This window comes from Eubalaena glacialis, chromosome 5 (assembly GCF_028564815.1).
Source record: "Eubalaena glacialis isolate mEubGla1 chromosome 5, mEubGla1.1.hap2.+ XY, whole genome shotgun sequence".
Lineage (NCBI taxonomy): Eukaryota > Metazoa > Chordata > Mammalia > Artiodactyla > Balaenidae > Eubalaena > Eubalaena glacialis.
This window is the reverse complement of record NC_083720.1, coordinates 64745308-64762938: the sequence shown is the minus strand read 5'-3', so window position 1 is coordinate 64762938 and position 17631 is coordinate 64745308. Positions and strand designations below refer to the sequence as shown.

The 17631-nt window shown below is 40.2% G+C and overlaps 1 protein-coding gene across 6 annotated transcripts in view; it reads right to left on the bottom strand.

The window, feature by feature from the left end:
• The window catches only part of TBC1D1 (TBC1 domain family member 1), a 226826-nt gene that overhangs the window by 197597 nt on the left and 11598 nt on the right, over nucleotides 1-17631 (bottom strand). For all 6 annotated transcript variants that reach the window (XM_061192156.1, XM_061192154.1, XM_061192155.1 and 3 more), the window contains exon 2: nucleotides 4367-4874. In XM_061192156.1, coding sequence (XP_061048139.1) covers nucleotides 4367-4783 — 417 coding nt within the window. In that variant the 5' untranslated portion in view covers nucleotides 4784-4874. The remainder of the gene's footprint in view (nucleotides 1-4366; nucleotides 4875-17631) is intronic.

Genomic DNA, 17631 nt, shown 5'->3' with positions numbered 1-17631 from the left:
GCCTGTGAGCACTGTTGCATTAATGACACCAATCCCATCACAGTTATGAAACCCCAGCGCTGTGCCCAGACTGGACACCAGATCCAGAAGATCAAATCTGACTAAAGTCAGGAATAGTGTTTGAAAAGCCAGGACAGGTTATAGGTACGATAAGTCAGCTGAAGAAGAATGGGCACTTATAGCAAAACTAGTTCCACACACCCAATTTCTGCCTTACCCTGGGTCCCACGTACTGCCCACTGAACACCAGCCTACACTTCTCCTCCACTTATTACCAGCTCAATAATCCTTGCCATTCTCCATTCAAAATCCATTCTTTCCTTTTATTGGCATAAGACAGCAACATACAATGTCAGAAGCCTCAGCCCAACACTTCTGCTGCCTGCAACTCATTGCTGGAAAGTCTCTTAAAGGAAGCAGAGCTTTTTACTTTGTAGATTAAAAAAAGGACTAAAATGTAAATACTCTTCTGAGTGATCTACAGTAATACTCAAGGGAGTGGCAAATCTGATGTTCTTCTTAGAAGAGACAAAGCTGAAGAACTGGAGAAGGAAAGAATCTTGAGATAATTTTCTAAGACTTTACACTTTTTCTAGGGCTGAGTCCAGGAGGAACTCTTGATTTCTTTGCCATGTGATGGGGTAAAGACCTAGTCAGGGTCACCCATGCATGCATATGTTTTCCAGAGTGGATCTTTTCATTTCCTGCCACAGACCCTAACTCAAAACTAAACTTCAACCCACAACCTCATGCCACTGTGTTCACATGCATGCTGAGGGATGTTCTTGGAAGTTATGAGAAAATGTAATCTATGGTCCAATAAACTTGGGGATTTAATGAACTAATGTACAATTCAAGAGTGCAATAGAAAGTACAGTGTTTCCCTAATACAGCAGTTCTCAGAGTGTGGTCTGTACAACTCAGTGAACCAATATTTTCCAAATAATCAATGCATGATGTTACAGAATCATTCATGCTTAAAAGATTCGTTAAAGCACAAGACAGACTAATGGATTTTAATATAACAAAGTGCAAAGAGTGCTTTGATACGGTTTCAGATTTCATACTGCAACAAACCTTTAAGAAACTACCATTTGTCGAGTTTTGGTATAGTATTAAAGAAAAATATCCACAATTTTCTAAAAAGGTTATAAAATATTTCTCCTTTTTCCTACTACAAATCTGTGTGAGGCCAAATTTTCTTCATATGCTCAACCAAAACAACATATCACGAAAGAATGAGTGGAGAAGCAGCTGAGAATTAATAGTTGACTTTTGATCCAGACATGAAAGAGATTTGCAAAAAACCAAACAAACAAAAAGTAAAACTATGCCACTCTTATCACTAAATTTTTGGGAAAATACAATTATTTTTCACAAAAAAATATTATTTAGGCTAACATATATGGGGCTTATTTTGTTTTTCAATAAATTAAAACCTTTATAATTTTTCAGTTTTAATTTCTAATATAAAAGTATTAATAGATATAACCCACATTAAACGCTTTGGGATACTCAATAATTTTTTAGAGTGAAAAGGGTCTTCAGATCAAAAAGTTTGAGATGCTGCCCTAATATATTCTGATCATGGAAGCCTTTCTGTGTGGAACACCTTGAGCATATTCTATGGAACATACAATGGGAAACAGAATCTCATGTTGTGCTTATAAAACTATTCCTTTTCGTGTCTCTTCTCCCTAGACCTTCTTCAATAAGTTAATTTATATGCTGTTCAAAGGGTTTCCTCTCACACAGTAGTTTTGTGCTTATGACCCTGGCAGTAAATGCATATATCTTTTCTGGCAAATACAGGTGGATACTGACCTCATTTATTTAGAAGAGGCCATAATCTACAGAATTATTTCACTGAGCAAATGCTACAAATAGGAGAAATGATGACATAGGTTAACATGCTCCTACAGCAGATAATCTTCTGCTATGAGATACCGTGCCAGGATGTCCCAAGAACATAAAGGATATCATGTCAGCTAGAATCGGGGCCAATTTGGTTTACCATTCAGTTTCCGATAACAGGAGAATCACTGATTGAGATGCTTATGTTACAAATTACTCTTTTATAAAACCAGCAGGATGACAGTAATTTATTACTCTGAGTACTGGCAATTTGTTTGTAAAAATTGTAAGCAAGCCAAAAATAACTTAAGAACAGATTCATATTTCTACCGTGGCTTTTTAGAACACAGAGTAAGGCCAATTCTTTACTCTCAGCACGACTCGAAGCCCCAGTTCCAGAATTTAGTTATAAATCTCTCCTCCTGTCAGGTAGCTGAATAACTGGCTAGAAGCCTGTTCTCAGATGGCTATAAAAGATTTTGGGAAAGAGTCAAAAGTGTAAAGTGTTGAACAACTATTCCATGCAAAAACTCCCCCCAAGGAAACTCAGTCCTTATATAGAGCTGGGACGGAGTACAGGCTGTTCAGTCCTCTAATTTTCATTCTGGAATTTGCCCAAATAAGAGCAACCAGTAAATTTACTTACGCAGTTTTTTAAGTGTCTAGTTTATAAAAATGTTGCTCAAGGATGACCAGGATCTCATCCTGAGAGCTGAAGACGCTCATCTTGGTCTCTTTTTCTTTTTACTTAAGACTAGAAGTGAAATTAGCATGTAATCTGCTTCTGGTAAAACTTTCTTTAGCGAAAAATTTTTATAGCCATAAATGCTTACTAGTTTTAGGTTCCATTCTAGTTCATTTAGTCCTCCCAGCAACTCTACGAGATAAGAGACTATACTTATCCCCATTTTACAGATAAGGAAACAGGCTCAGTGTTGCCTGAGGCCACCTAGTTTACAGGTGGCAGATAGGACTGGAATCCTGGAAGTTAGTCCCTCTGAACCAGGACGCTGTCCCACCTGAGATGCATGAACAATAACATCGAATGCTTTTTATTAAGAAGATATCCTATTCTGTGCATAAAATAGTGGTTTTTAGCTCCAGATGAGCCATTATTTCAAAAAGCCTTCCTTACACTCCAGTGTGTTAAGCCCCAGTCTCTGTATTCCCGTCACGCCCTGTCCACAGACCACGTGGTATTTACCTGCTGCCGCTTCTGTCTCCCTTCTAGCCTGTACTACATCCTCCCACCCAGTACCTGGAGCAACAATCTGAATGAGTGAAAGAACCAAGGAAAGAACAAACAAAAGTGAGTCTCCACAAATCCACTTAGTCACCAAGAACATTAATTTCCAAATGAGGTTCGTGCATCATGGAGGGTATGCAAAAAAACCCCAGTGGGGTGCAGGGAGAAAACATAAGCATTTCTCTATTTACTGACATTTACCACAAGGATTGGCATTAGCATCCTCAGAGTCTGCTCCAGTGCGTGGGGCAGACAGCCACACAGGCCGGCGAGGCACTCAAGGCCTAGCATGGGCATTCCTCAGCTTGTGGGGTTAGCAGCAAGGCCCTCACCTGCTTGCTTGCTTTCTGTAGCCAGTTTACATGGGCCGAATTGAGAAAGTGACTGTCGGCATTATATTTTCAACTGTATCTAAAGTAACCCTCACAAAATGGCCAAGTGGCTTTGAATGAGTCCTGCACAGAACTGCAAAAAAATGCTAGCAACAATACAAGCACAAATAAATGGGAAAATAGTAGAGCTGGCGATATTTTTTTTAACCATTTCTCATATAATATCTTTCTCACCTGTATCATAAGATATAACAAAAAGCTGGTCAGATCAGACATGAAGTTAGCCAAAAAAAAAAAAAACCTTCAGTATCAAAACTTAGATTCATATCCACTATTTTTTACCAATGGTCTCTGCCTAAGTGAATATGATACATTGGTAAACTGCCTACTAATACTCTTATACGGCTTATAAATAAATATATTTTTGTTAACAAGATCAAAAATGTGGAGCTCGCTGATCTAGAACTTTGCTACTCAAAGTGCAATCTTCAAAGGAGCAGCGCCCGCGTCACCTGGAGGCTTGTTAGAAATGCAGACTCTCAAGGTCCACCCCAGACCTACTGGATCAGATTTTGCATTTTAACAAGATCCCCAGGTCATTCATATGCACATTTCTGTTTGAGAAGCACTGCTTTAGAACACACATCTTAAATGATCCGAATCCTAGTAGTTCAGCTCTTATGTGTACGTTTAGAAAGATTTCTCTGTTGAATTTTTGAACTCATAAACTTCTCATTTTAATATCTATTATCAAATGTTCTTCAAGACTATAAAGAACCTATCCCCATGAACCGAAAATCCAGTGAAAAAATCTATGTATAACCACAGCATTAACTCCTTATTAACTCCAGTATCTTAAAATAAATGTTCTGATCCTGTACAACAAAAACTATCCAGCCACACCTTCATCTTTTTGATCCCCACCTCCACTTACTTTTGTTTGACCATCGGCTTTGAGCACATAGCAGATACTCTGCTGATTGGCTGCATCGTCTTTAATCAGACAAGCAAAATAACTTGGGTCGTGACTGTTATGAATCAGTTTGTGCACTCGCTGAGGCTTACACTCGAAGATGCTGGAACAGATCAGTGGATCCCATTGTTGACTTTTTCCTGGCTCAGGCTCACATCTCAGTCCAGAGGGCGAAACACAAAGGCGGACTTGCTTGGTACCAGACTCCTTTTTGGAGGACTGCCCGCTGAGCCTTCGCACCTCTGCCACGACCCAAGGCAGCATGGGCATGGTGGTCAGAGAATGCACGGGCAAGAAGCCCACCAGCTGGAGGCTATATTCCACCGAGACCTCGCTAGGAAACGGATGTTTCCTTGCTGTGAAGGTTATTGGTTCCATGTTGGGAAAGGTCTGGAAACTCAGCAAAACATTGCCACTGTTTTCTATTTTAGACCAAGCAATCTATTTTACATGCTTCTGATGCAGAATCCTGCAGGAGAAAAACAGAGGCATTAGAATTTAATGAAGTCACAGCATTTCAGAGCTTAAGAGGTTGAAACCCAAATAGAGGAAGAAATAGATATTAGTTCACATAAGCTGCTCTGCCTAGAAAGAGCTTTCTTGAAATTGTATTACATATAAAACCTGAAAATGCCGTAACTGTCACACTCACTACGGGTTACAAAGATCCCACTGGGGAGACTCCGGTTAAACATAAGCCTCATAGAGCCAACAAAGGCCAGCACCATAGAAAACAATATAGTGCTGCTTGGACAGCTTTAAACCCTGCTGCATTATTTAACATACTTTCAAGGAATTTTTTAAGATGATCAAATTCAGTACTGGTGGCTCCCCCCAAAAAAGTAATCTTGCAAGAAAAAAATATCAGCTCTCTATCATCACAGTCTATTGAACCAGTCCAGTTTTCAACAACTGACCTTATCACTTATGATACCACTGAAGTTTTAAAACGCTCTTCCTGACTTCCCTGGCGGTCCAGTGGTTAAGACTCTGCACTCCCAACGCAGATGACACGGGTTCCATCCCTGGTCGGGGAACTAAGATCCCACATGCCACCCGGCCGCGGCCAAAAAAAAAAAAAAAGGCTCTCCCTGATGTAGCCCAGAGGCTCTGAATCACCAATTCAAATTCCATTGACATGTACTTGGCAACTATTATGTTCTGAACACCATCATAAATATTTTGTTTCGTTCATGTACTATAAGCACCCCAACACCTTGCATCTCCTCATCAATAGAGGGTGTTTCCTGTACTAGGACCCAAACTCAACAGTGGGTAATTTTTCCTTCTCTATGGGTGATTTTCAAAAACCACATTTGACGTATCTTAACACCCTCCTGCTCCACTGGATGACAAAACCCTTCTGTCCAAAGCTGAGTTGTCTACAGGATCTCAAGCCCTATTCTTTACTCATTTGCCCCCTGGACCTTCATTCTCTCATGTATTCCCTGATCATATATACACCGCTAAGAAGAAATTCTATGAAGACGGAGACTGCATCTTATTCACCCACAGAGCCTGACTCAGAATAGGCTCAATAGATATTTTAAGAGAGTGAATGAAGTGTCTCCCATCCAAAAAAAAAAGATATTTTCCCTTGACCTCAAACCTCCCCCGGCCTCAACTCTTCTTTCCCTACACAACTGTCTTCAAGGTAAAGTCTACACTTGCTGTCTCTACTCCCTCCTGGCCATCCACAATCTAGATTGCAGCCAGAAGTAATGAAGAGCCCCCGCAATTGCTCCCATTAGGGTCGCCCACATCCTCTGGTGGTGAAATTCAAAGGGGGACTTTTAGTCCTTAGCTGCCTTGCCCCTTCTGACGAATTTCTCAATGTTGACCACTCCATCCTGCTTGAAACTCTCTCGGTTCTCTTCTTACCTCTCTGGTTGCTTCTTTTCAGTTCCTTAATGGCTTTTCGCCCCTGCTTGACTCCATCCTCTCCCCTCATTCCACCTGCATCCTTTGGACAATTTCACCTAATCTCTTGATGTCAGTGACCACATTCTAATACTCCTGCTGCCACTGATAACAGCTTACTTTCATTAGGTACCAGGCACTTTGCAAGTGTTCTCATTTCATTTTCATAACACCCTTCATCTCTTACCTTGGTCTCAGTTAAAGACCACTATTATTGCCATTTTTACGACCTAGGAAACTGAGGTCCAGAGAGCGTGAGTCGCTCATTACAGGTGATTTGAGTTTGCACCTGATTCTCAACCTGTCCTCCTGAATGCTGCACAAGAATGCATCTACCACATAAACCCTGATGATTCCCATATGTTTGTCTCCTTCCTGAGTTCCAGATCAGGATAGTCTATTAAGTATTTCTATCTGGATATCCTGCCCAGATAGCACCTCAGCCTCAATTTAGCTGTTTTAAAACTAATTCAGTCTCACCTCCCTCCTTTCCAGAACTTCTCTTCCTTCCCATAAGCTACATCTCTGCAACAGCATCACGATTTATTTTATTGGCCCAGTCAAAAGCCAAGGAGTCATTGCTGTAGACTGAATGTTTGTGTCCATCCTCCCTCCATTCATATGTTGAAATCCTAATCCCCATTGTGATAGTGTCTGGAGGTGGAGCCTTTGGGAGGTGAACCCATATGAATAGGATTAGTGCCCTTATAAGAGACGCAGAGAACTCTCTTTCCCCTTCTACCATGTGAGGACACAGGGAAAAGATAGCAGTCTGTGAACCAGGAAGCCAGCCATCACCAGATACTGAATCCGCCAGCACCTTGACCTTGGACTTCCCATCCTCCAGAACGGTGAGAAATAAGTTTCTGTTGTTATAAACTACCCAGTCTGTGATGTTCTGTGACAGCAGCCTGAACGGACTAAGATAGTCATTCAGATCCCTTCTTCACCCTATCACTACTTCTAAACTGACTTCATATCTAAATATATCTTATCTTTCCTCAGCTGGAGAAAAGGTGCCCCCATCTTCAATCCAGCCTTCACATATTTCCTAGAGTAATTCAACTAACCCATAAAATGGATCACATCACTCTTCTACTAAAATTCCTTAATCACAGCCCCCATAAAATCCAAACTCCTCTACAAGTCATTTAGGATCTCTTCAGAATCTGGTCCTGTCTATATCTCCAACTGCATATTCTCCCCTAAAATGCCCTCCTTCATGCACTTTTTGGCTCTGAAGATAGGTAACTAGGCACAGTTCCCCATATGAGATGTGATTTCTCACACCTCTGTGCCGCAGTGCATACTGTTCTCTCTCCCAGGAACACAATGCCTGGCACCAACTGTAGAGGGCCTGAGAGTTTACCCTACTTGCAAGCTAACAAGTCAGGCTGCCACAAGTTAGGCTGCCCCAAGTTAGCCTCCTGGTAGAGGACATGAGACTTCCGGGTCAGAGACAAAGGACAATTTATTACTCAGAGCAATAGCAGTAGCCACAGAGGCAGCATTTGTGCTGGTTTCCTGACCCTCAATCCCCACAGGCCAGGTGACACCTGTATCCACAGTGGGTTACAGGAAAGGCACCTGAGTTTTGGGGGACTGAATATTTTATAATGGGGAGTAAGCATGTCTGTCCTTAAATTCTGGAGTGCCCTCCAGAGAGAGACACTATTTCTATCTTCCATGGCTGCTGTTATTAAAAAAAAAAAAAAATTGAAAAGGTAGTCCAGAACAAAGCAGTCAGTGCCTCTGCTCACAAAATAGAATCATGATAGACCCAAGAAGACTCTCCCAATGACTCCCACTCTTGTCCTCTAACCTAATCCCAACTCACAACTCACATACAAGTCTTAGTTCAAGCAACTATCACCTCTTCCTTGCAAGGTGATTTAGGGCATCCATCACCATGTCCTGCTGCACTTTGTACCTATCATCATATTTACTTTTATTTTTTTTAATTTTTATTTATTTATTTATTTATTTATTTATTTATGGCTGTGTTGGGTCTTCGTTTCTGTACGAGGGCTTTCTCCAGTTGCGGCAAGCGGGGGCCACTCTTCATCGCGGTGCGCGGGCCTCTCACTATCGCGGCCTCTCTTGTTGCGGAGCACAGGCTCCAGACGCGCAGGCTCAGCAATTGTGGCTCACGGGCCTAGTCGCTCCGCAGCATGTGGGATCTTCCCAGACCAGGGCTCGAACCCGTGTCCCCTGCATTGGCAGGCAGATTCTCAACCACTGCGCCACCAGGGAAGCCCCATATTTACTTTTAAAAGTTTGAATAGGTGTCCCTCAACAAGTCTGTAAGCTTCTTAAACTCATAAGGTTTGGGGTCTCTAAAACCAGTATTCAAATTCTAAACCTTTTCTGAACTAGAACTGAAGTCTATTCCTTTTACTCTATGTTTTTGTGTGTGATATATATGCATATATCCTAAGAATTAATTTTTATAATATAATTTGAACACAGTTAAGGGCTAATTTTTTAACTTTAAATGTTCAAAAGTTCAGAAATAAACCCATATTTTATTTAGAGTGCTAAAGTATTTCATGGAAGTGTATTCCCTGTCTCTTTTCCTTTAAAGTACAGCTTCTCTTGATGATGAAAACAGACTTGAAGTTCATATAACCCCATAAATAATGGTCTCTCCTTTTTTTCTCTCACCTACAGGTGACAGTGGCATTAAATGTCTGGCTCAGCTTCCACTCCTATAACTGAATCTGTTTGAAGTTCTAACTGTTGACAGCTGGTAATCCCAAGACATGTTTAAAGCAGTACTAGAATTACTACAAAGGATAGGCCCAAGATCTATCAATTAGTGTAGATGAGGCAGTTCTTAATATGGTGGCAACAAGGGTAGCAGAATTACTTTGTTTTCTTGTAAGGGAATATATGCATAGTGCAAAAAAAAAATTACACAATTTTAATCATTTGAATCATTTGGTTAATAATCAGCCATCAAATTAGTTCTGCCATTTCACTGACAAAACTATTTGGATGCCTTGAGTTTTCACTTTTCAACCAGCTGGAGCACATCATAGTTTCTTGGTAAAAAATAGATTGGACCTTAATACTGTTAATAAACTATCAAATAGTAAGTTCTACTTCAGACATAGTCATAATTATTTATAAACAATTCAGATTCTGCTGAAATAAGATTCATGGTAACTTAGACTAGGTAATTATTTACTGTTCAATAAAAAGTTCCATGAGGATTAGATAGAAAGACGGTGGAGTAGAAGGATGTGCTTTCACTCCCTCTTGCGAGAGCACCAGAATCACAACTAGACTGCTGAACAATGATCGACAGGAAGACACTGGAACTCACCAAAAAAGATACCCCACATCCAAAGACAAAGGAGAAGCCACAGTGAGATGGTAGGAGGGGTGCAACCACAATAAAATCAAATCCCATAACTGCTGGGTGGGTGACTCACAAACTGGAGAACACTTATACCACAGAAGTCCACCCACTGTAGTGAAGGTTCTGAGCCCCACATCAGGCTTCTGACCCTGGGGTCTGGCAACAGGAGAAGGAATCCTAGAGAATCAGACTTTGAAGGCTAGCGGGATTTGATTGCAGGACATTGACAGGACTAGGGGAAACAGAGACTCCACTTTTGGAGGGCACACACAAAGTAGTGTGTGCATCAGGACCCAGGGGAAGGAGCGGTGACCCCATAGAACACCTGCTAGTATTGAAGGGTCTCCTGCAGAGGCGGGGGCTGGCTGTGTCTCACTGTGAGGACATGGACACTGGCAGCAGAAGTTCTGGGAAGTACTCCTTGGTGTGAGCCCTCCCAGAGCCCGCCATTAGCCCCACCAAAGAGCCCGGGTAGGCTCAAGTGGTGGGTCGCCTCAGGCCAAACAACCAACAGGGAGGGCACTCAGCCCCACCCATCAGCAGACAAGTGGATTAAAGTTTTACTGAGCTCTGCCCATCAGAGCAACACCCAGCTCTACCCACCACCAGTCCCTCCCATCAGGAAACTTGCACAAGCCTCTTAGATAGCCTCATCCACCAGACGGCAGACAGCAGAAGCAAGAAAAACTACAATCCTGCAGCCTGTGGAACAAAAACCACATTCACAGAAAGATAGACAAGACGAAAAGGCAGAGGTCTGTGTACCAGATGAAGGAACAAGAAAAAACCCCAGAAAAACAACTAAATGAAGTGGAGATAGGCAACCTTCTGGAAAAAGAATTCAGAATAATAATAGTGAAGATGATCCAGGACCTCAGAAAAAGAATGGAGGCAAAGATCGAGAAGATGCAAGAAATGTTTAACAAAGACCTAGAAGAATTAAAAAACAAACACCTAGAAGAATTAAAGAACAAACAAACAGAGATGAACAATACAATAACTGAAATGAAAAATACACTAGAAGGAATCCATAGCAGAATAACTGAGGCAGAAGAACGGATAAGTGACCCAGAAGACAGACTGGTGGAATTCACTGCCATGGAGCAGAATAAACAAAAAAGTATGAAAAGAAATGAAGACAGCCTAAGAGACCTCTGGGATAACATTAAACGCAACAACATTCGCATTATAGGGGTCCAAGAAGGAGAAGAGAGAGAGAAAGGACCAGAGAAAATATTTGAAGAAATTATAGTCGAAAACTTCCCTAACATGGGACAGGAAATAGCCACTCAAGTCCAGGAAGCACAGAGAGTCCAAGGCAGGAGAAACCCACCAAGACACACAGTAATCAAATTGACAAAAATTAAAGACAAAGAAAAATTATTGAAAGCAACAAGGGAAAAACGACAAATAACATACAAGGGAACTCCCATAAGGTTAACAGCTGACTTCCCAGCAGAAACTCTACAAGCCAGAAGGGAGTGGCATGACATACTTAAAGTGATGAAAGAAAGAATCTACAACCAAGATTACTCAACCAGGCAAGGATCTCATTCAGAGTCAATGGAGAAATCAAAAGCTTCACAGACAAGCAAAAGCTAAGAGAATTCAGCACCACCAAACAAGCTCTACAACAAATGCTAAAGGAACTTCTCTGAGTGGGAAACACAAGAGAAGAAAAGGACCTACAAAAACAAACCCATTACAATTAAGAAAATGGTAATAAGAACATACATACCGATAATTACCTTAAACATGAATGGATTAAATGCTCCAACCAAAAGACACAGGCTCACTAAATGAATACAAAAGCAAGACCCATATATATGCTGTCTACAAGAGACCCACTTCAGACCTTGGGACACATTCAGTCTGAAAGTGAGCGGATGGAAAAAGATATTCCATGCAAACGGAAATCAAAAGAAAGCTGGAAGAGCAATACTCATGTCAGATAAAATATACTTTAAAATAAAGACTATTACAAGAGACAAAGAAGGACACTACATAATGATCAAGGGATCAACCCAAGAAGAAGATATAACAATTATAAATATATATGCACCCAACATAGGAGCACCTCAATACATAAGGCAACTGCTAACAGCTATAAAAGAGGAAATCGACAGTAACACAATAATAGTGGGGGACTTTAACACCTCACTTACACCAATGGACAGATCATTCAGACAGAAAATTAATAAGGAAACACAAGCTTTAAATGACACAATAGACCAGATAGATTTAATTGATATTTATAGGACATTCCATCCAAAAACTGCTCATTACACTTTCTTCTCAAATGCGCACGGAACATTCTCTAGGATAGATCACATCTTGGGTCACAAATCAAGCCTCAGTAAATTTAAGAAAATTGAAATCATATCAAGCATCTTTTCTGACCACAATGCTATGAGATTAGAAATCAATTACAGGGAAGAAAACATAAAAAACACAAACACATGGAGGCTAAACAATACGTTACTAAATAACCAAGAGATCACTGAAGAAATAAAAGAGGAAATCAAAAAATACGTGGAGACAAATGACAATGAAAACACGACGACCCAAAACCTATGGGATGCAGCAAAAGCAGTTCTAAGAGGGAAGTCTATAGCAATACAAGCCTACCTCAAGAAACAAGAAAAATATCAAATAAACAATCTAACCTTACACCTAAAGGAACAAGAGAAAGAAGAACAAAGAAAACCCAAAGTTAGCAGAAGAAAAGAAATCATAAAGATCAGAGCAGAAATAAATGAAACAGAAACAAAGAAAACAATAGCAAAGATCAATAAAACTAAAAGCTGGTTCTTTGAGAAGATAACAAAATTGATAAACCATTAGCCAGACTCATCAAGAAAAAGAGAGAGAAGACAAGGGATTTATTCAAATCAATAAAATTAATTTATTAATCAATAAAGTTTTATTTTATTGATTAATAAATTTTATTTATTAAGATTTTAATTTTAATAAAATTTTATTAATTAAAACTTTATTTTAATAAAATTTTAAATTAATTTTATTTATCAATAAAATTAGAAATGAAAAAGGAGAAATTACAACAGACACTGCAGAAATACAAAGCATCCTAAGACACTACTACAAGCAGCTCTATGCCAATAAAATGGACAAATTCTTGGAAAGGTATAAACTTCCAAGACTGAACCAGGAAGAAACAGAAAATATGAACAGACCAATCAGAAGTAATGAAATTGAAACTGTGATTAAAAATCTTCCAACAAACAAAAGTCCAGGACCAGATGGCTTCACAGGTGGATTCTATCAAACATTTAGAGAAGAGGTAACACCCATCCTTCTCAAACTCTTCCAAAAAATTGCAGAGGAAAGAACACTCCCAAACTCATTCTACGAGGCCACCATCACCCTGATACCAAAACCAGAAAAAGATATCACAAATAAAGAAAATTACAGACCAATATCACTGATGAATACAGAGGCAAAAATCCTCAACAAAATACTAGCAAACAGAATCCAAGAGCACATTAAAAGGATCATACACCATGATCAAGTGGGGTTTACCCCAGGAATGCAAGGATTTTTCAATATATGCAAATCAATCAATGTGATACACCATATTAACAAATTGAAGAATAAAAATCATATGATCATCTCAATAGATGCAGAAAAAGCTTTTGACAAAATTCAACACCCATTTATGATAAAAACTCTCCAGAAAGTGGGCATAGAGGGAACCTACCTCAACATAATAAAGGCCATATACAAAAAACCCACAGCAAACATCATTCTCAATGGTGAAAAACTGAAAGCATTTCCACTAAGACTAGGAACAAGACAAGGATGTCCACTCTCACCACTATTATTCAACATAGTTTTGGAAGTCTTAGCCACGGCAATCAGAGAAGAAAAAGAAATAAAAGGAATACAAACTGGAAAAGAAGAAGTAAAACTGTCACTGTTTGCAGATGATGTGATACTATACATAGAGAATCCTAAAGATGCCACCAGAAAACTACTAGAGCTAATCAATGAATTTGGTAAAGTTGCAGGATACAAAATTAATGCATAGAAATCTCTTGCATTCCTATACACTAATGATGAAAACTCTGAAAGAGAAATTAAGGAAACACTCCCATTTACCATTGCAACAAAAAGAATAAAATACCTAGGAATAAACCTACCTAGGGAGACAAAAGACCTCTATGCAGAAAACTATAAGACACTGATGAAAGAAATTAAAGATGATACAAACAGATGTAGAGATATACCATGTTCATGGATTGGAAGAATCAATATTGTGAAAATGACTATACTACCCAAAGCAATCTACAGATTCAGTGCAATCCCTATCAAATTACCATTGGCATTTTTTACAGAACTAGAACAAAAAATCTTAAAATTTGTATGGAGACACAAAAGACCCCAAATAGCCAAAGCAGTCTTGAGGGAAAAAAACGGAGCTGGAGGAATCAGACTCCCTGACTTCAGGCTATACTACAAAGCTACAGTAATCAAGACAGTATGGTACTGGCACAGAAACAGAAATATAGATCAGTGGAACAGGATAGAAGGCCCAGAGATAAACCCACACACCTACGGTCAACTAATCTACGACAAAGGAGGCAAGGATATACAATGGAAAAAAGACAGTCTCTTCAATAAGTGGTGCTGGGAAAACTGGACAGTTACATGGAAAAGAATGAAATTAGGACACTCCCTAACACCATACAAAAAATAAACTCAAAATGGATTAGAGATCTAAATGTAAGACCGGACACTATAAAACTCTTAGAGGAAAACATAGGAAGAACACTCTTTGACATAAATCATAGCAAGATCTTCTTTGATCCACCTCCTAGATAGAGTAAAGGAAATAAAAACAAAAATCAACAAATGGGACCTAATGAAACTTAAAAGCTTTTGCAAAGCAAAGGAAACTACAAACAAGACAAAAAGACAGCCCTCAGAATGGGAGAAAGTACTTGCAAATGAATCAATGGACAAAGGAGTAATCTCCAAAATATATAAACAGCTCATGCAGCTCAATATTAAAAAAACAAACAACCCAATCCAAAAATGGGCAGAAGACCTATATAGACATTTCTCCAAAGAAGACATACAGGTGGCCAAGAAGCACAAGAAAAGCAGCTCAACATCAGTAATTATTAGAGAAATGCAAATCAAAACTACAGTGCGGTATCACCTCACACCTGTTAGAATGGGCATCATCAGAAAATCTACAAACAACAAATGCTGGAGAGGGTGTGGAGAAAAGGGAACCCTCTTGCACTGTTGGTTGGAATGTAAATTGATACAGCCACTATGGAGGACAGTATGGAGGTTCCTTAAAAAACTAAAAGTAGAATTACCACATGACCCAGCAATCCCACTACTGGGCATATACCCAGAGAAAACCGTAATTCAAAAAGACACATGCACCCCAATGTTCACTGCAGCACTATTTACAATAGGCAGGTCATGGAAGCAACCTAAATGCCCATTGACAGACGAATGGATAAAGAAGAAGCGGTACATATATACAATGGAATATTACTTAGCCATAAAAAGGAACGAAATTGGGTCATTTGTAGAGATGTGTATGGATCTAGAGACTGTCATACAGAGTGAAGTAAGTCAGAAAGAAAAATAAATATCGTATATTAACACATATATGTGGAATCTAGAAAAATGGTACAGATGAACAGGTTTGCAGGGCAGAAATTGAGACACAGATGTAGAGAACAAACGTATGGACACCAAGGGGGGAAAGCAGCGGGGGCAGGAGTGTGTGATGAATTGTTAGATTTGGATTGACATGTATACACTGATGTGTATAAAATGGATGACTAATAAGAACCTGCTGTATAAGAAAATAAATAGGGCTTCCCTGGTGGCACAGTGGTTGAGAGTCTGCCTGCCAATGCAGGGGACATGGGTTCAAGCCCTGGTCCGGGAAGATCCCACATGCCGCCGAGCAACTACGCCCGTGCGCCACAACTACTGAAGCCCGTGTGCCTAGAGCCCGTGCTTTGCAACAAGAGGAGCCACCACAGTGAGAACCCCGCGCACCGCAACCAAGAGTAGTTGCTCACAGCAACTAGAGAAAGCCCACGCAAAGCAATGAAGACCCAATGCAGCCAAAAATTAAAAAATAATAAAATAAAAAAATAAAAAATAAGAAGATAATAAATAAAATTAAATTTAAAAAAAGAAAAAAGAAAGTTCCATGAAACAGAAGAACCATTCGAATAATCCTAACAAACCATCAGATTATTTTTTAAGCCATCTCAATCCACATCATCTGCACGCAATCTGTGACCATCCTTTAGGACCCAGGTAGAGCCACTTATTCCAGGAAGCCTCTTGTGTCTCAGACCTCAGTAAGAAATACTCTGATCTGAGACAGCCTTCACTGATTTCTACTAGATTTGCGTGGCAAGGGCAGTGCCATGGACAGGTAAGAGGGACTACAAGGAAAATGTAAGAAGAGGAACAGAATCTAAGTGCTTGTCTTATTTCACCCAAACGATTATTTCCCAAACACTGCCATAGGGGTCTTGAATAAAATGAACCTGTAAATTTTATTATTTAGGGACTTCAGGGGAAGGAAGAGCTGATAGTGCCACACTTCTTAAAAAATTACTTCTCCACTAATTCTCTCTAATTTTGGGGGTAGAAAACTTAGGTACCCAGCACAAATGGGTAAATAATTCATATAAGAGAATGTTTTCAAATAAATAAGATTTATCTCTGTGTGTGATTTTTTAACTATATTTTAACAGAATTTAAAAAATAAATTACATATATATACATTTCATTGTTTAAATTCTTAAATAGAACCTGGTAAACATAAGTAACATGTTTTACACAGAAGAAATAAAATAAATTGTCCTTTTCTTAATTCAAAATTATCATTATGAAATCATCATGATCCACCTGTTATTATTCTGTGCATTAAAAAGTAATGTCCTCGACTGGGGGCAGCTTCGGGCGTGAGGCGGTCCTCAGGTTGAAGGCGTGGTGACCCTGAGCTAGGTTAACCGGCGAAAGGGAAGCTGGAAGAGACGCCCGTCCCTGACTACGCTGCTCTGAAAAGAAATGCGTTCTCTCTTCTTTTATATCCCTCATAACGGACCAAATATTGCCTACTTGCCATAGACATCTGCTGTCAATACGTGCTGTAATTTGACATTCTGAATCACAGACGTGACGGCATTGAAAACATATTCATACTTGTAGAAAGAAACCAGACATCCCTTCAAAGTTTCTACACTACTTCTTAAACTGGACCTTTGTCTGCCATTTAGGCCGGCAGAGTTACTTGAATCTTCAGTCCAGCCAGTCACAGTAATCTATCTTTGGATGAAGATCAGATGCCCTGTGACTTGCAACTAGGAGATTATGCACCCTGGAAAAGACATCATTTAAAGGACTTTCTCCAAATTAGACAAAAGAACCCTTATCAGGGGAGTAGGGGCAAGATGGCGGAAGAGTAAGACGCGGAGATCACCTTCCTTCCCACAGATACAGTAGAAATACATCTACACGTGGAACTGCTCCTACGGAACACCCACTGAACGCTGGCAGAAGACGTCAGACCTCCCAAAAGGCAAGAAAATCCCCACGTACTTGGGTAGGGCAAAAGAAAAAAGAAATAACAGAGACAAAAGAATAGGGACGGGACCTGCACCAGTGGGAGGGAGCTGTGAAGGAGGAAAGGTTTCCACACACTAGGAAGCCCCTTCGCGGGCAGAGACTGCAGGTGGCAGAGAGGGGAAGCTTCGGAGCCACGGAGGAGAGCGCAGCCACAGGGGTGCGGAGGGCAAAGCGGAGAGATTCCTGCACAGAGGATCGGCGCCGAGCAGCACTCACCAGCCCGAGAGGCTTGTCTGCTCACCCGCTGGGGCGGGCGGGGGCTGGGAGCTGAGGCTCGAGCTTCGGAGGTCAGATCCCAGGGGGAGGA